Source organism: Schistocerca nitens, chromosome 10 (genome assembly GCF_023898315.1).
Source record: "Schistocerca nitens isolate TAMUIC-IGC-003100 chromosome 10, iqSchNite1.1, whole genome shotgun sequence".
Lineage (NCBI taxonomy): Eukaryota > Metazoa > Arthropoda > Insecta > Orthoptera > Acrididae > Schistocerca > Schistocerca nitens.
The window spans coordinates 94,620,257-94,640,087 of record NC_064623.1 but is presented as its reverse complement, the minus strand read 5'-3'; the positions used below and the strand labels follow the sequence as shown (position 1 = coordinate 94,640,087).

The 19,831-nt window shown below is 44.5% G+C and overlaps 1 protein-coding gene across 2 annotated transcripts in view; it reads left to right on the top strand.

The window, feature by feature from the left end:
• The first annotated feature begins 2,029 nt into the window (after positions 1–2,029).
• Positions 2,030–19,831, top strand: part of LOC126209773 (gamma-interferon-inducible lysosomal thiol reductase-like) — a 242,070-nt gene continuing 224,268 nt past the window's right edge. For both annotated transcript variants that reach the window (XM_049938898.1, XM_049938897.1), the window contains exons 1-2: positions 2,030–2,183; positions 19,275–19,442. In XM_049938898.1, coding sequence (XP_049794855.1) covers positions 2,124–2,183; positions 19,275–19,442 — 228 coding nt within the window. In that variant the 5' untranslated portion in view covers positions 2,030–2,123. The remainder of the gene's footprint in view (positions 2,184–19,274; positions 19,443–19,831) is intronic.

The window sequence follows — 19,831 nt, the reverse complement described above, 5'->3', positions numbered from 1 at the left end:
CTCAACAGCTACAATACATATGTTTTTTTAAAGACACTTCGATCAATTAGTGTTTCTCTACCGTTTTACCCGCATGTAAAATGGATGAAACGTATTTGTGGGTTTTTTAATTTCTGCTTGATTGACTGTATTGGCGTTAACAGCAAAACCTTTTTATGTGGTGGGCGAAGACAGGTTTACCTTCCTAAATGATAGTGTTGGATCCCCCCCCCCCCCCCAATGCAAAAGCTGTAGGTACGTTCCTGCCAGTTCCGCATAACATGGGGTTTCTGGATACTGTTGACCAGATAATGCACCTCTCCATTCTTAACCCTAGGACGCCTAAGGAGGGGGGGGGGTTCGTTGAACCCACAATTTTTTTATGTCCCCTGCTTTTGCCCAAGTAACTTTCATACTACATATTCCCTTTGAGTTATTGTTTGTTGGCTATTTTATGAAACGTTAGTGTCAATATATTTTATAGAAAATTCCTGCTTTGAAAGAAAAAATAAATAAACTTAACATGGGTCCAACAACCCCCCCCCCCCTTTGGCTTCCACGCTGTAGAAAATTTCCCTTAGTAGGATTTCGTATTTCTCATCTCTACACCAATGCAAGTTAGTTTCGTGTTGGTTGGTATTCCTGATATTCACAGCAATCGGTTTACTTTCAGAGGAAGTGATTGTTGATGTCAGTCAGCTGTTATTTATCTTGTAAACTTGCAGTGAGTTAGTGCAGTTCCCAACACGTAGGCCTTCAGTAACTTTGGTGTCCTACACAGCAAAAACGAAACCAAGTAAAAACTGATGTTGTCAACAATGCACCAAGATAAAGGCACTGTTGGAGGAGGGAAGAATAAAACCGAGATAAATGCATATTATAATTCCACTAAAGGTGGAATTGATACCATTGATCAAATGGCGCGTATGTACACCTGCAAGAGGGGAACAAAGAGATGGCCTCTATCTGTATTTTACTCTCTCATCGACATTTGTGCTATCAATGCAACCACCATATTCATCCAGCAACATCTAAGATGGAATGAAAAGAAACACAGCAAACGGAAACTTTATCTTCTGCAAGCTGGGACGGAACTAGTGAAATTGCAGGTAGAAGATAGAAGTTCCAATGCAAGAGGGTTATCTAACCAAATTGTTCAATCAATCGAGACTATTCTGCAAAAGAAAATCAAAGAAGTGACAACAGAAGCACGTCAGCCTCCTGCAGGGAAAGGTCGGTGCCAAATTTGTGTAAGCAAAGCTAAAACAAAGAAGCAGAAGTACAACAATCTAAGTAAACCAAAAAAGTATTGTGGACAGTGTCATAAACATGTGTGTAACACACATTCAGAAAAAATTGTGAAGTGTGTCTCTTGCCTTGAAGTTGAGGACTCGGAGTAGTTTATTTTTTATTGTAATATGTCAATTTTTTATTCACTCAATCCAATATTTATAACAATTAACAACATTTATAAACCGATGCCTTAGTTGAAATACATAAACCATTTTGAACGAACCCCCCCCCCCCTTAGGCATCCAAGTTAGAAAAAAAGACTTGGGCGTCCTAGGGTTAAGCCTTCTTCCTTTAAGTCGCGCGGTTAGAGGCGTCATGTTACGATTCGAGCGGCCCCTCCCGCGGGAGGTTCGAGTCCTCCCTCGGCCATGGGTGTTCTCCTTAGCGTAAGTTAGTTCAAGTAGTGTGTAAGTCTAGGGACCGGTGACCTCAGCTGTTTGGTCCCTTAGGAATCCACACACATTTGAAATTTCTTCCTTAATCTTCTTTTTTTCTGGTCAGCTGCGCGACCCTCTGCGTCTGCGCCCTGGGCTGGGGCGATCTCGCCACCCTCGGCCACATCAGTTTTCGCTACACCCTCTCCATGTGCGAGTGTAATGTGGGGTCAACACACCCGGGACGCAGTGTTTTGCAGCTGGCGCGTTATGCTATCGGCACATGAGAAACCACGTGCTCCCGGGCAGGCGTAAGCGCATCGGGTCTTGACCGTCACAGCGAAATGTCGGGGTCATTCGATAGTAGCGTTGATAGATAATAGTCGTTATGCTTTTGTTTGGCTTCGGACGGACGCCGGCCGGCCTGCGGTACATAAATAGTGGACGCCGCAGCTCCGCGCTGTAGTAACCACCAGAATGCTTCTGCCACTGGCTGTGTTCTTTGCGTTCGGTCTTACCAACTTGCTTCACGCACAAGTAAGTACGTTGCAACGCCTTCCTCGGTGCGAAATACCAGTCTCATTGTAAAAGTGAAGACCGTTTCTTTCTCCACAAATTTTTATTGGAGACAATGAAAGAAGACATTCAATGCGACATATTTGTTTCCTCGACCGATTTCGTTTGAAAAAAAAAATGCCGAATTTGCTGTGGGAGATATCGCAGTTCTCCCAAATCGTCCCCTATAGTTTCGTGAATTTCCGATAGATGGCGGCGCTATACGTTGCCTTCGGAATGTCGCCTGTAACGCAGATATTTTCCAAGCAGGGCGCTGTCAGTGAGTTTCTTTTAGCGAAAAGGCAGAGCATCCTAGATATTCACAGGCGCTTTCGGAACGTCTACGGCAGTGATTCCCAACTTGTTCTAGACCATTACCCCTGAGTGCAATCAGACATTAGCTACTACCCCGCCCCCTCCCCCACATTATCACAAACATTAGCACCTAACTAAACTGTAGAATGAAAGACTTTTCTTGGAAGACTTTTACTTTTAAAATGCTGTCAGATGAATGATATTTAGTTTGTATATGTGAGGGGGGTGGGGGTGGGGGATGTAGTAATAAATGACGAAGGAATTCGTGGTGCATCGCAGGTACTACCCACAATTCCTACTCATATAAGAAAGCTAACTATCCACAGTAACGGTAGACACTTGTTACAAAACATGCTTCCCCTGCATTACTGCTCTCCACTGCGACACTTGCTTGACCTCCACACTGCAACCCCATTTAAAATCAAACAAGTTCAGATGGTACACTATACGTTATGGCAATAACTCATTTGGTTGTTGCTCTCCCTACTTCTGAACTGGCAGAAATTCGACAACTTCAGGCTGTTAACGCTTTGTGTCTAATCACTCTAATAATAATAATAATAATAAATTCAGGTAGTAAATGCTTTGTGTCTAATCGCTCTAATAATAATTATAACAATAATAACAACACTGTGTACAACACAGTAGTAGCCTTTGTGTAGTTAACTGCTGTGTTGTAGTGTCAATTAATTACACTTCTGGCCATTAAAACTGCTACACCACGAAGATGACGTGCTACAGACGCGAAATTTAACCGACAGGAAAAAGATGCTGTGATATGCAAATGATTAGCTTTTCAGAGCATTCACATAAGGTTGGCGCCGGTGGCGACACCTACAACGTGCTGACATGAGGAAAGTTTCCAACCGATTTCTCATACACAAACAGCAGTTGACAGGCGTTGCCTGGTGAAACGTTGTTGTGATGCCTCGTGTAAGAAGGAGAGATGCGTACCGTCACGTTTCCGACTTTGATAAAGGTCGGATTGTAGCCAATCGCGATTGCGGTTTATCGTATCGCGACATTAGTGCTCGCATTGGTCGAGATCCAATGACTGTTGGCACATTATGGAATCGGTCAATTCAGGAGGGTAATACGGAACGCCGTGCTGGATCCCAACGGCCTCGTATCACTAGCAGTCGAGATGACAGGCATCTTATCCGCATGGCTGTAACGGATAGTGCAGCCACGTCTCGATCCCTGAGTCAACAGATGGGCACGTTTGCAAGACAACAACCATCTGCACGAACAGTTCGACGACGTTTGTAGCAGCATGGACTATCAGCTCGAAGACCATGGCTGCGGTTACCCTTGACGCTGCATCACAGACAGGAGCGCCTGCGATGCTGTACTCAACGACGAACCTGGGTGCACGAATGGCAAAACGTCATTTTTTCGGATGAATCAAAGTCCTGTTTACAGCATCATGATGGTTGCATCCGTGTTTGGCGACATCGCGGTTAACGCACATTGGACGCGTGTATTCGTCATCGCCATACTGGCGTATCACCTGGCATGATGGTATGGGGTGTCATTGGTTACATGTCTCGGTCACCTCTTGTTCGGATTGACGGCACTTTGAAAATTGGACGTTACATTTCAGATGTGTTACGACCCGTGGCTCTACCCTTCATTCGATCGCTGCGAAACCCTACATTTCAGCAGGATAATGCACGACCGCATTATGCAGGTCCTGTACAGGCATTTCTTGATACAGAAAATGTTCGACGCTGCCCTGGCTAGCACATTCTCCAGATCTCTCACCAATTGAAAACGTCTGGTCAATGGTGGCCGAGCAACTGGCTCGTGACAATACGCCAGTCACTACTCTTGATGAACTGTGGTATCGTGTTTAAGCTGCATCGGCAGTTATACCTGTACACGCCATCCAAGCTCTGTTTGACTCAATGCCCACGCGTATCGACGTTGTTCTGGGTATAGATTACTCAGGATCTATGCACCCTAATTGCGTGAAAATGTAATCATGTGTCAGTCCCAGTATAATATATTTGTCCGATGAATACAAGTTTATCATCTGCATTTCTTCTTGGTGTAACAATTTTAATTTCCAGTAGTGTAGTTTTCCTGTTTTGAAGCGAGTAACAAAGCAATTTCTGGACTATTGCAAATATTATCTACAACTTTAAGAAGATATTTTCTTGAGATATTTAGCATTGTTACATGTATATGTCTCGCTTTTATCATCAGCGATGTATGGGACAAAGCATAACATATGTGTGTAACAGGTGGACTATGTGAGGAACCTGTAACCTCCACCACATTAATGCTACTAATTGAGAAAAATTAATAATTGATAAATTATATAATCAGTGTCAGAGTCTTACAAAATGGAGGTAATAGTAATATCTAGTTCGTTACTGAAACAGAATCGAATAGTTTAATTTTTAGCTCTCAGAAAATTTCATATTACAACTCAGGGGCTAATTACCCCCAGGTTGGGAGACCTGGCAGCGAACAGAAGCACGATGAGTCGTTGGGCGAGACTTCTGTCATCATCGCAAGGTCGCGCAAACCTGTGCGATCTTCCGGGTGCCGGCCGGCTGCTCACAGCTGTGACTCCTGCAGTGTTGGAACGTGCGGACACTCTCATTCGACGTGATCGACGGATTTCAATCAAACACCTCTCTGCTCAACAGGACGTCCCTGTTGGTAGTGCTGACACACTCGATCACCAGTTTGGGTACTAAAAGGTGTGCCAGCCTTTGTGGCCGAGCGGTTCTAGGCGCTTCAGTCTGGAACCGCGCGACCGCTACTGTCGAAAGTTCGAATCCTGCCCCAGGCATGGATGTGTATGATGTCCTTAGGTTTGTTAGCTTTAAGTAGTTCTAAGTCTAGGGGACTGATGACCTCAGATGTTAAGTCCCATAGTGCTCAGAGCCATTTGAACTAAAAGGTGTGTGCCCTACGAAGCTGATTCTGACAACTTTTTGTCGAACATTGTCACAGACGATGAAACATGAGTTCACCCTTTCGAACCGGAAACAAAACTTAATCCATGGGGTGGCGCCAACCCACCTTTTCTCTGAAGAAAAAGTTCAAAGCCAGTAAAGTCATGGCGACGGTCTTCTGAGATTCTGAGAGGGTTATTCTGGTTTATGTACTTCCTCACGGTGCAACAGTTAACTCTGAAGTGTAATGTGCTATCCTCAGGAAATTAAAGAAATGACTTCAGCGTGTTCGTCACCATCTTTGCACCCAAGTGGAGCACACAGAACTTCATTGGACTCTCCTTCCTCATCCACCTTACAACCCGGATCTTGCGCGTTCCATGTGTTTGGCCCAATGAAGGATGCACTCTGTGCCGGCCGCGGTGGTCTCGCGGTTCTAGGCGCGCAGTCCGGAACCGCGCGACTGCTACGGTCGCAGGTTCGAATCCTGCCTCGGGCATGGATGTGTGTGATGTCGTTAGGTTAGTTAGGTTTAACTAGTTCTAAGTTCTAGGGTACTGATGACCTAAGATGTTAAGTCCCATAGTGCTCAGAACCATTTGAACCATTTTTGATGCACTCTGTGGGAAGCAGTAAGTCTATGATGGGGAGGTTATTGATGCAACTAAATGTTGGTTTCGACGTCGACCAGTAGAATGGTACTATGCGAGCATATAGCCCCTCCCAGTAAAATGGAGTAAAGCCGTTGCATTGAATGAGACTAACTTGAAAAATAAGATTTTGTGGTCAAGTGAGTGAGGAAAAATATGGTGTATTGAAATTCTGACCAAAACCAACCTGCTGCATAAAAAAAAATGATTCGCATTACTTATTGAATGTTCCTCATAGGTTCGATATGGAAGTGTCAACGACCATCCGTAGTGGTTGCACACGCTATTAAAACCCATGTACCACCCTTTGCAATGTCCAGCGGACCATCATAAATCTCGGTGAATTCATTCTAATTACTGTTTTTAATAACGGTGATGTTTCTCTTGTCTCACTGTGGATTTCATTCAGTTACCTTCTATTCTATACTTAGGGTTGCCAACTTTTTTTTGTCAATATAAGGGGGACTTCGATCCGACAAACTTAATAAGACTACCAAAATTTATTTAAATCTTAAAACAGGTTTATTGCATGCACCAACCAAAAAACTTCATTGTAACAATTATAAGCTGAAGGTCAACAAAATTTATTACTTGAAACTATATTTGTTTACAATTTTGGCAGCTATCTGAAGTTTGTGATCGTTCTTTACAAATTCTGCTCCATGTCACCCACTCACGCACACCCTCCTCTTAACTATTGTACCGCTAACACCACGTTGATATAAAAAATTTATGCAAATTAATTAAATCGATATTCTACATATGTATGGGGTAGTTTTTTTTATTCACAGCATCTTATTGGTGGGTGAAATCGATGGAATATAGTTTAAACAAAAGATCGCTAGTAAAAAACACACCCCGCCACCCGCCACCTGACACCAACAGGGACGCCGCTGACTCGACACACATCCCCAGGAGTCGGGGTGCACCTGCGCCACCCGCGTAGTGACAAGGCGTCCCTCAGCTGCCAAGCCAAGCACAGATGTCCGTTCAGGGCCCGCAAGTATAAGGCACTGGCATCCCTTTCATACTTGATACCTGTTGCTGGCGTGATGGCGCAGAGCTGCAGCTCCAGCGCTATAGAAATCTGTTACAACGCTTCCCAGAACAGCTCAGGGTGCACTGTTCCTAGCGATCTTAACGGGATACGCGAGACGCGTCAGCTGAGCGCAAGTGTTTATGTGCCCAGAGAGACTGACACATCGCCACGAGATGTGTGCATAGCATGGCTGGAACTTTCAGTGTCCTATAGCTACTGGTCTGGAGATGTCCTAATACCACAATGTTGGATGAGGGACAGCATCACGCCAGAGATGGATGGTCTGCTTCAACTTGTCTTTGAACATATGAACAAAGTATACATCACCTAACACTCAGAACTTTCCATAGATAAATCCCGCAAAAGTTGTCTACAAAAATGGTTCAAATGGCTCTGAGCACTATGGGACTCAACTGCTGTGGTCATCAGTCCCCTAGAACTTAGAACTACTTAAACCTAACTAACCTAAGGACATCACACACATCCATGCCCGAGGCAGGATTCGAACCTGCGACCGTAGCAGTCGCACGGTTCCGGACTGCGCGCCTAGAACCGCGAGACCACCACGGCCGGCAGTTGTCTACAGATTATCAGATACATACAAGACTCACAAGAATATTGGGAACTAGGAACATATTTACTAGTGTAACTACAATTAAATATTACGATTGGTGCTGCACTCTGACACCAATCGATGTACAGGTAATGTCTGCTCTTGATAGCTGTGGTTCTGTAACGAATTTCTGTATCTATAGCACACATAATTCTCAACATAGAAATCTCTCTCATACCCTCAGGGTTATCAATGCGCTAAATCTGCACAGATTAAAAAATTATGGTATGCCTACACTCACACCAGCTATATGTCTAGATTCTCCTCAGTCCTAGGAAATAATCTGACAAAGTCTTCGAATCAGCGCTTCTGTAAGATGCTGCATCCTGCCAAGTTTCTCTCAAACAAGTGTAATAAGGACAGGCGTCCGCTTCCTACACCCAGGTTCCCGGGTTCGATTCCCGGCGGGGTCAGGGATTTTCTCTGCCTCGTGATGACTGGGTGTTGTGTGATGTCCTTAGGTTAGTTAGGTTTAAGTAGTTCTAAGTTCTAGTGGACTGATGACCATAGATGTTAAGTCCCATAGTGCTCAGAGCCATTTGAACCATTTGACAGGCGTCGGGCACTATTTGATAATGAATAATGTACCTCCGGACATAATGCTGGAAAAGACAACACCGTCGGGGGTTAGTGTACTGTAATCAAGGGGACGTATTGTTACAGCCATATTGCCCGTCTTGTTTGTACACTATAGCAGATCCAGTTGAACACTTGCATTGTTACATTGTGCAGCTGTTTACAAAATGAATCTATCACCACTTCCGTTTAGATATACTCCTCAGTGCGTAGAAATCACAATTCACTATCTCCAATCTATCCTTCCATTATGCCTAGACATACGTATTTCTTTTTGTTTTCACATGGATAGTAGATTGATTACTTCCCACAAATGGATGTCGGAACTTAAGCCACGGTACCTTTATATTCAAGCAGCAGCATAACATTTCTGACTATCAATTATAGGTGTATAAAAAAAATTATGATACATCCACACTTGTACTAGCTGGGTGTCGTTTTCGCACTGAGAAAATGCCTCCCAACATTACTTATTTGTCAATGAATAAATGATGTAATTACAATTTAAAAAACTCTTAGAGTCTTTTCGGTTTATCGATGTCACCACTTCTATGGAACCTTCTGGTATTTTCGATACTTTGAAATGCAGCCAGCATAGAGTGGCGTATTATATATATGTTCAGACCAGCAAGTCGTCGTTTGTGTCAGTGGATAGCATGCATAGCTTCTACCACCCATATCACACAATTATCCCCTAATTAAGAAATCATTGTGAGCCATTGAGTAACTAGAAACTTAGGCCATCTACAAAGACCTTTACTAGAAAACTCGGATACAATAGAGGCAACTGATATTTCCTTCGAGAATACCAATATCGGTAATATAGCAGATTCGAAATCATCCTTATAATTTACAAAGTCAACTAAGGTGTTTCTTATGTCTAGAGAACCCACAAAGGTGTCCTCCACAAGTCTTTCACCTGCTAGATGCACTCAACACACACTACAATCGTTCTTCTCTCAACCAAATAAAGACGGGAAATGTGAAGAAGCAGTCAATCAGACAATTTACATCGGAGGGAATAATGGTCCAGCGCAAACATACGTCCATATTGAACCTTCTCCTTCCACGCTATCACAAAACCTGTCCAACACATACTAAGTATTAGTCTGCTATTCGGTCGTCTAGCGGACGACATGGTTAAGTCAACTACATTCCTGCATCCCAACAGGCCTCTCCATTCTGACGGCTCCTGCTATTAGCAGGAAACGTGAATCGTTCCCGCCACAGGCCACCGCTGCCGCTGTGCCAGGCATGCATAAACAGAATAGCCCTACGAAATCGGCCACATATGTATTTGATCGCTATACTTACTGTTAAATGCTGCTACTTTGGTCTCAGTTGAATTAAATTCAACAATGAGCGAAGTATCGGAAATACACCCTGCTGATGGCTGTGGCTCTGGATATGGAAATATCTGTACCATTTTTTAGGATTGACATACTCTTCCCTTAGCCATCGTAGTATTCCAACTCAAATCCATACCTTCCTTATGACTGGACATAGTCATTTCCTTTGCACGTATCAGAACACAATCACATACTTTATAAGCCTGATGTTCAAGGCGAACGTATCGTACATCCCCTGCTACTAAGCATAATACTTCGCCAATAACTTCAAATGGTTCAAATGGCTCTGAGCACTATGGGACTTAACATCTGTGGTCATCAGTCCCCTAGAACTTAGAACTACTTAAACCTAACTAACCTAAGGACATCACACACATCCATGCCCGAGGCAGGATTCGAACCTGCGACCGTAGCAGTCGCGCGGTTCCGGACTGCGCGCCTAGAACCGCTAGACCACCGCGGCCGGCCCGCCAATAACTGTTTACTGGCAATACGAAATAACACTAACCGAAAATCAGCGACGGGTGAATGTGTCTCATAAGTTTTTCTTGCGAGTTGTACCACTGTGTCATAGAAAGAGAGGCGTAATCGTCTTACAAACCACATAAGTTTCTAGTTACTCAGTGGCTCACAATGATATCTTAATCGGGGGAAAATCAGTGATCTGATTGGTGGAAGCTATGCACGGTATGCACTGACACAAACCCGGACTTGCTGGTCTGAATATATATATATAAGACACCACTGTATGTTGGCTGCATTTACAAGTATCGAAAATACCAGAAGGTTCCATAGAAGTGGTGAAATCGATAAACCGAAAAGACTCTAGGACTTTTTTAAATTGTAATTATATCATTTATTCATTGACAAATACGTAATGGTGGGGGGCTTTTTTGCAGAGCGAAAACGACACCCAGCTAGTGCAAGTGTGGATGTATCATAATTTTTTTATACACCTATAATTGATAGTCAGAAATGTTATTCTGCTGCTTGAACATAAAGGTACTGTGGCTTATGTTCCAACCCACATTTGTGGGAAGTAATCAAACTACTATTCACGTGAAAACAAACAGAAATACGTATGTCTAGGCATAATGGGAGGATAGATTGGACATGGGGAATTGTGATTTCGATGCACTGAGGAGTATAACCGAACGGAAGTGGTGATAGATTCATTTTGTAAACAGCTGTACAATATAGCAATGCAAGTGTTCAACTGGATTTGCTATAGTGCACAAACAGGACGGGCTATATGGCTGTAACAATCCGTCACTTCATTGGCACCCCTAAGTGTACACTCCCATTTTCTTTGTTGTTATATTGATAGTGATGTTGATTAGAGTACACCAACCTGCATCAGTGATGTCTTTCCAGGCATTGCATACCCAAGTACATTATTCATCACCACATAGTGCTGGACGCCTGTCCTTCATAGCACTTGTTTGAGAGAAACTTGGCAGGATGCAGCATCTTCCAGAAGCGCTGATTCGAAGACTTTGTCAGATAATTTCCTAGGACTGAGGAGAATTGTGACATATAGTCGGTGTGAGTGTAGGCATACCATAATGTTTTCGGGCACTGTGCAGATTCAGCACATCGATAACCCTGAGGGTATGAGAGAGATTTTTATGTGGAAAATTATGTGCGCTATAGATACCGAGATTTATTACAGAACCACAGCCGTCAAGAGGAGAAAAATGGTTCAAATGGCTCTGAGCACTATGGGACTCAACTGCTGAGGTCATTAGTCCCCTAGAACTTAGAACTAGTTAAACCTAACTAACCTAAGGACATCACAAACATCCATGCCCGAGGCAGGATTCGAACCTGCGACCGTAGCGGTCTTGCGGTTCCAGACTGCAGCGTCTTTAACCGCACGGCCACTTCGGCCGGCCTCAAGAGGAGACATTACCTGTACATGGACTGGTGTCAGATTGCAGCACCAATCGTAATATTTAATTGTAGTTACACTGGTAAATATGTTCCTAGTTCCCAATATTCTTATGACTCTCGTATGTATTTGATGATCTGTAGACAACTTTTTTGGGTTTATCTAAAGAATGTTCTGATTGTAAGATGATGTATTCTTTGTTCATATGTTCAAAGTTGAAGCAGACCATCCATCTCTGTCGTGATGCTGTCCCTCATCCAACATTGTGGTATTAGAGCATCTCCAGACCTGTAGCTGTAGGACACCGAAAGTTCCATCCATGATGTGCACACATTTCGTGGCGATGTGTCGGCCTCTCTGGGCACGTAAAAACACGTGCACGCAGCCTACGTGTCTTGCGTGTCCTGTTAGAATTGCTAGGAACAATGCACCCTGAGCTTTTCTGGGAAGCATTGGAACAGATTTCCATAGCGCTGGAGCTTCAGCTCTGCCTCATCACGCCAGCAACAGTGGCTAGGTGAACAAGTATTTTGACAGGAATTTCTCAGGTGTCAAGTATGAAAGGGATGTTGCCACCTCATGCTTGTGGGACCCGAATGGACACCTGTGTGTGGCTCAACAGATGACGGGCGCAATTTCACTACGGGGGGGGGGGGGGGGGGGGGGTGCACCCGACTCCTGGGAATGCGAACAGAGTTGCCGTTGTCGACATCGGTGGCGGGTGTCAGGTGGCGGGGTGTGTTTTTTACTAGCGATCTTTTGTTTAAACTATATTGCATCGATTTCATTGACTAATAGGATGCTGCGAATTAAAAAAAAAGCTACCCAATTCATGTTAAGAATATCGATTTCATTAATTTGCATAAATTTTTTATATCAACGTGGTGTTAGTGGTACAGTAGTTAAGGGGAGGGTGTGTGTGAGTGGGTGGCATGGAGCGGAACATCAGGTTATGCGCAGAACACTAGGTTAATTTGCATAATTTTTATGTAAAATGCAGTGCAATAGTTTAAGAGGGGTGGCTGACAAAGAAAAATGTGCCAGGAATGGCGTTCAAAAGCATGTGAATTTCGTAAAGTGTACCAGAAAATGGTGGGACGACATAACTAATTACTTAATTTGGTATCAAAGGCGGTACAATAGTTTAAGGAGAGGGGGGTGACACGGAAAACCACTTAACAGAACAATAGGTTAAGTGCTGACAAAGGGCCAAACATTACGTTAAGACACCTAGACCACAGTGCCGAACATGAGGTTTTGCAAAATGTTTGCTCCATGTAATTACGTCTTACAAGACCTACATGTTTCCAAACAACAGAGAATGATAGCAAGAGAAATCCAACCCCAACAAACTGATTTTTTTTTGTAAATAAACAATATGACCTTGTGTTTCCTGTTATGAGATTCTTCCTCTCCACCAAAGAGCTCCCAATTTCCACATATTACATGCACTGCCTTGAAACCCCAAAAATGTTTAAATATACAATATTCCACACATTTTCTAAATTGTTTAAACAATATTCCATACACTACAATCGAATTCCCTCCAAATGACCGATCAAAAATGTTCGAATGGCTCTGAGCACTATGGGACTTAACAGCTGAGGTCATCAGTCCCCTAGAACTTGGAACTACTTAAACCTAACTAACCTAAGGACATCACACACATTCATTCCCGGGGCAGGATTTGAACCTGCGACTGTAACAGTCACGCGGTTCCAGACTGAAGCGCCTAGAACCGCTCGGCCACTCCGGCTGGCAAATGACCGATCAACTGAGTCTTTTTTCCCGCCAATTTCCAGGAGTGAGGGTGGGAGGGGAAAGGTTTACTACAAGGGGAGATGTTAATTAATTGATCAATTTAATTGAGTAGTCGATTAAATTGGTAAGAGTGAGAATGTCTGTTCCAATAACTCAGACCTGAAAGTATACCTATAGCAGTGAGGTTTCCTGAAGGGTGTGAGGTGGGTGGGAGGGAAGGGGAACAATAGGTTAAGGACCTGTCAATCAGGAGGAAGGATCCTTTTAGCAGAACAATAGGTTAAGGACCTGTCTGTAAAAGCAGAACAATAGCTTAAGTACCTGTCAATCAAAGGGGAACAATAGGTTTGTTCGTGAGTGCCTACCTGCCCCTGATGTAGGCAACCCGCCCTAACCAATGCGCTCGTATGAACTTTGTTCCACTGCCGACGGTTCAAACCCACATCTGGCCATCCTGGTTTAGGTTTTCCGTCATCTCCCTAAATTGCTTGAGGCAAATGACGGAATGGTTCCTTTTAAAAGGCATAGCCGACAACAAAATGGTTAAAATGGCTCTAAGCAGTATGGGACTTAACATCTGAGGTCATCAGTCCCCTAGACTTAGGACTGCTTAAACCTGACTAACCTAAGGACATCCTGCCTGAGGCAGGATTCGAACCTGCAACTGTATCAGAAGCGCGGTTCCGGACTGTAGCGTCTAGAACCGCTCGGTCACAGTGACCAGCTGTCCAACTTCCTTCCCCATCCTTCCCCAATTGATGGTACCGACGACCTGACTGTTTGGTGCCCTCCCACATCTGTTATTCGACATTAATATGGTATGTGTCCACCATTCGCCATTGTGACGGTTCGAACTCTGCAGGCGACAATTTTAGTGGAGGAATGGCTGGCCATTCTTCCTCAGGAGCCGAAACCAGAGAAGATCTGGGGTCGAAAGTGAAGTCGACATGCTAACTCATCCCATAGGTGTTCCATTGGGTTCATGTCAGGACTTTGGGCAGGCAAGTCGATTTAGGGAATATGATTGTCCACAAACTATTGCTTCACACTTACTGCTTTGCGACAGGGAGTGTTGTCATCATCGTCTCCAATCTCTTTGCCTTCTCTACGCAGAACACAATGTTGTAAAATGTGATCATATACTTCCGCATTTAGCGCTTTGAGTGACCACGCCCTAAACACAAAACACCCCCATAACGTAACACCACCTGCTGTGCACTTCACTGTTGGCACTACACATGATGGAAGGTAGCGTTCCCCATACATTCGCTAAACCCAAACCTCTACATCGAATTGCCACAGACTACAGAGTGACTCATCGCTCCAAATCTCTTGTTTCCAGTTATCCACTGCTCAATGCGCTTTAGACCACCTCAAACGTCAGTTAGTGTTGACTATTAGAAGATGCTCCACTACTGTACGCCATTCTGTTGAGTGTTTCCTCCCACTGATTTCATGTGATTTCTTAGAACAATCCTCCACAATGCTGAACGTTCTCTGTCTGTCACTACGTGAGGTTGGCCTGGTCTTGGGTTGTCGTTCCTTCAAGTTTCCACTTCACATGCGCGCCATCAAGAGTCCACTTGGGCAGCCTTAGAAGGGTTGAAATGTCCCTGATGGATGTGTTATTCAGGTGACGTCCAACGATTAGTGCACATTCGAAGTCACTGAGCTTTCCTGATCAACCTGTTCTGCCATTGCTGCTCCTCTACTCACATCACAACACTCCCTCAAACCCCTCCTGTTATACTACCAGCTTCACACTCGTGACACCTACTGATCAGTTTCACAGTGTGTAGGGGCCTCCAGACACTTTTGATCAGGTATGCATTTTCGATTACCTGTACAAGCTGCCACAGCCAGCTTTCAAAACCATCAATAATACAGGCGTTTCACGCTCCTTTGGAGTGCTTTTATACAGAGTCCGCAAGAAAAATGTATACACTCTTTGTCAGGCTCTATCGAGATATCGATATTGTCATTCGATTTGAGTTACGAGTGTGTTGTAGTATGGTCTTTGGCTCAACAGGTGTTAGTACTTTCATCTCGCTATTGAAAAAACAAGATGGCTGGAGCACACTTGACATTCGAGCAAGGAAAATTTATTGTGAAGTGGTTTTTCAAGTTTGACAATGCCGTTGAAGTGGAACGTCAGTGGAGGCAGGAGTCTGAAACAGAACCGCCAACCTGCCCAACAATTAAACGCATCATTGACAAGTTTGACCTGCATGGAACGATTTGTGATATTCACAAGGGAAGATCAGGAAGACAGCGTACAGCTACAAGTCCTGCTTCGTCGGCTCTCCACAGAAGTCTGCTACGCAATGTGCACGTGAAGTGGTGGTTAGCAGCACAAGTGTACGAAGAATTCTGAAAGCTGCAAACTGGAAAGTTTTCATTCCATGATTACTGCACACGGTTAATGTTGACGATCCTGATCGCCGACTGAAATTTTGCGAATGGTATCAGCAAATGTAACTGATGACGAATAATTAGTGACGAAGGTAGTGTGGAGTGACGAGGCACAATTTAAACTTAATGGAACCGTGAATCGGCATAACAGTCTGAACTGGGCACCGGAAAATCCGCTTATTAATGTGGGTAAAGCGGTCAACCTACCAGGGGTTCGTGTGTGGTGTCGACTATCATCTAGGGGCTTAGTAGGACATTTTTACTTTGATGCTGCTGTCACTGGAAATGTTACGCACATCAATTTTGCCAGGTATACGTGCACTTTATGAAAGAGGTCTTCTACCAACGGGACATGGGCGCCACCACACTACCACCTAGCTATACGAGCTTCCCTGAATGACAATTTTCCGGGGCATTGGATTGGACAAAGAGGGTCCATTGAGTTCCCTCCACGGTTGCCAGATCTAACACCTATGGACTTTTACTTGTGGGGAACTGTAAAAGATAACGTCTATCGACGTAAGCCAGGCACGCTGGAGGAACTTCGCCAGGTGATTACAGCGTCATGTGCAGCGATCTCCACTGTAACGTTGACTCGCGTAGTTGCGACAACCGCTCGTCGTTCTATTATGTGTATAGCTACCAACGGTGGTTGGTTGGTTGGTTTTGGGGAAGGAGACCAGACAGCGTGGTCATCGGTCTCATCGGATTAGGGAAGGATAGGGAAGGAAGTCGGCCGTGCCCTTTCAGAGGAACCATCCCGGCATTTGCCTGGAGTGATTTAGGGAAATCACGGAAAACCTAAATCAGGATGGCCGGACGCGGAATTGAACCGTCGTCCTCCCGAGTGCGAGTCCAGTGTCTAACCACTGCGCCACCTCGCTCGGTACCAACGGTGAACATTTAAAGTAACCATTTGCTAAACTGAAGGTTGTACAATATGTGTGATCAATTACGAGGGTGAGTCAAATGAAAACCTTAAATTTTTTAAAAATATTTTGTATTGTGCAGAAGTGGTACAAAGCTGTATCACTTTTCAACATAATCGCCCCCACGCTCAATGCAAGTCCTGCAGCGCTTACGAAGTGCATAAATTCCTTTTGGTAGTCGGCGCAACCACTCATGCAACCGCGTGGCGTACCTCTTCATCAGAACGGAACTTCTTTCCTCCCGTTGCGTCTTTGAGTGGTCCAAACATATGGAAATCACTTGGGGCAAGGTCTGGTGAGTATGGTGGATGAGGAAGACACTCAAAATGCATGTTTGTGATTGTTGCAATTGTTGTACGGGCAGTGTGGGGCCTTGCATTGTCATGTTGCAAAAGGACACCTGCTGACAGCAATCCACGTCGCTTTGATTTGATTGCATTCCGCAGATGATTTTTTAGGAGATCTGTGTATGATGCACTGGTGACAGTGGTCCCTCTAGGCATGTAATGCTCCAAAATGACGCCTTTTTCGTTCCAAAAGAGAGTCAGCATAACCTTCCCTGCTGATTGTTCTGTTCGAAAGTTCTCTGGTTTTGGTGATGAGGAATGGCGCCATTCCTTGCTCGCTCTCTTCGTTTCCGTTTGGTGGAAGTGAACCCATGTTTCCTCCCCAGTAACGATTCTTGCAAGGAAGCCATCACCTTCTCGTTCAAAGTGCCGAAGAAGTTTTTCACAAGCATCAACACGTAGTTCTCTCATTTCACGAGTCAGCTGCCGTGGCAGCCATCGTGCAGACACTTTGTAAAACTGGAGCACATCATGCACAGGGTGGTGTGCTGACCCATGACTAATCTGAAAACATTCTGCAATATCATTCGGTCACTCGGCGGTTTTCCTTCACGAAGGCTTCAACTGCTGCAGTGTTCTGTGGAGTCACAACTCGTTGTGCTTGACGTGGACGAGGAGCATCTTCCACTGAAGTCACACCATTTGCGAACTTCCTACTACATTCGTAGACTTGTTGCTGTGACAAACATGCATCACCATACTGAACCATCATTCGTCGATGAATTTCAATAGGTTTCACACCTTCACTACGTCAAAAACCGAATAACAGAGCGCTGTTCTTCCCTGGAGCAAGTCGCAAGTGGGGCCATCTTTATATTGATGCTAAGACGGTATGTGTGCATCTGCACTATGCTGCCACCTACAGGCCATTCTGCACTCTGTCTGTAGCACGCTTAGCAACTTACAGGATAACGGCGCGAAATTTCGATTTGTTATTACAAATTTAAGGTTTTCATTTGACTCATCCTCGTATTAAATGTAAAATAAACACATAATACTTTCCGTTCCTTAAAGTGTGTATAGATTTTTCTCGCGGACTCTAAATTCGAGAGTTTCGCTCCCTTAAGATCATCGTACCTAAACGTATGTGGTAGGATACTAGGGAAACTCTTCTTTCGTTCACTAAGCAATCGTGGGAACTGTGCCGAATATCTTCCAGAAGCCAAGGAACACGGCATCAGTTTAGGGAACCCAGTTTCAGACCCCTGCCTTTGCCATTCTGCAGTGCGTTTTAACCTGTAAGGCAGCTTATCACTATATGTATGCTACTAATTACATTGAGGTGAAAGAAGTCGTGTACATGTCCTGACATCATGCCGGACCCCCTTTTGCCCTGCGTGCTGCAGCAACTCCATGTGGCATGGACTCAACAACTTGTTGGAAGTCCCCTGCAGAAATACTGAGCCACGCTGCCTCTAAAGCCGTCCATAATTGCGAAAATATTGCCAGAGCAGGATTTTGTGCGCGAACTGACCTCTCGATTATGCCCCACAAATGTTCGACGAGAGCCGTGTCGGGCCATCTGTGCGACCAACCATTCACTTTAATTGTCCAGAAACGTCTTCAAATCAGTTGTGAACAATTGTGGCCGAGTGACATGGTGCATCGTCATCCGTAAAAACACCATCGTTGTTTGGAAACATGAAGCCTCCAAGTAGCCGAACATAACCACTTCCATTCAATGATAGGATAAATTGGACAACAGGACCCAGTCCGTTCCATGTAAACACAGCCACACCATTATGGAGCTACTGGCAGCGTGCGCAGTGCGTTGTTGACAACTTGTATCCATGGCTTCGTAGGGTCTGCACCATCCCCGAACTAGACGATCACCTCTTTACAAATTGAAATCGGGAATCATCTGACAAAGCCACGGTTTTCGAGTCGCCTAGGGTCCAACCGATATGGTCACGAGCCCAAGAGAGAAGCTGCAGACGATGCCAGTGCGTTATCCGTGGTGACTGGTAATGCCTAAAATTTGACACTCTCGGGACACTGTGGATCTCTGAATATTGCATTCCCTAACGATTTCCCAAATCGAATGTCCCATGCGTCTTACTCCAAGTACTATTCCTCGTTCAAAGTCCGTTATTTCCTGTCTTACAGCCAGAATCACGTCGTATACCTTTTCACTTGGGTACAAATGACAGCTGTGCCAATGTACTGCCCTTTTATACCTTGTGTACGCGATACTACCGCCTTCCTACATGCGCATATCGCTAGCCTATGACTTTCGTCACCTCAGTATATTACCAGTAATTACGGCATATGTTGTGTTACAGGCGTCCGCTGTAAACACAACACTTCTCACGAGTCCAGTGGAGGTCGGCCTTTACTATGAAACGCTTTGCCCGCACTGCCGGGGGTTCGTCATCGAGCACTTGCTTCCGGCGTATCTAAAAGCTCCAGAACGGATCAAGCTTAAACTGGTCCCGTATGGAAATGCTGAGGTAAGTAATATTTACTCCATTTCAATATTTTTAATAGCTATTGCTCGTCGTACTTCAGAGAACTGAAACTGTTAACTTCAGCACAGACGGCTTTATTTCACGGCGTCCATCACAGGGTCGTGACTGGACTGAGGATTTCTTGTTAGATGCGGAGAGTTGTTGACACATGTAGAAGAGGCATCAGCTGTCCCTCAGGGAAGTGTGTTGGGACCCTTGTTGTTCATGTCGTATATTAATGACCTCGCAGGCTTTGGCAGATGATGTAGTTAAGTACGAGGGTCGTTCGATAATGAAAGAGACAAACTGATGTAGAAATGAAATGGTTTGTAGGAGGAGGTCTGTACTTTCTTGAGTTTGGGTTGGTATCACTGGGATGAGCTGAGAACAGC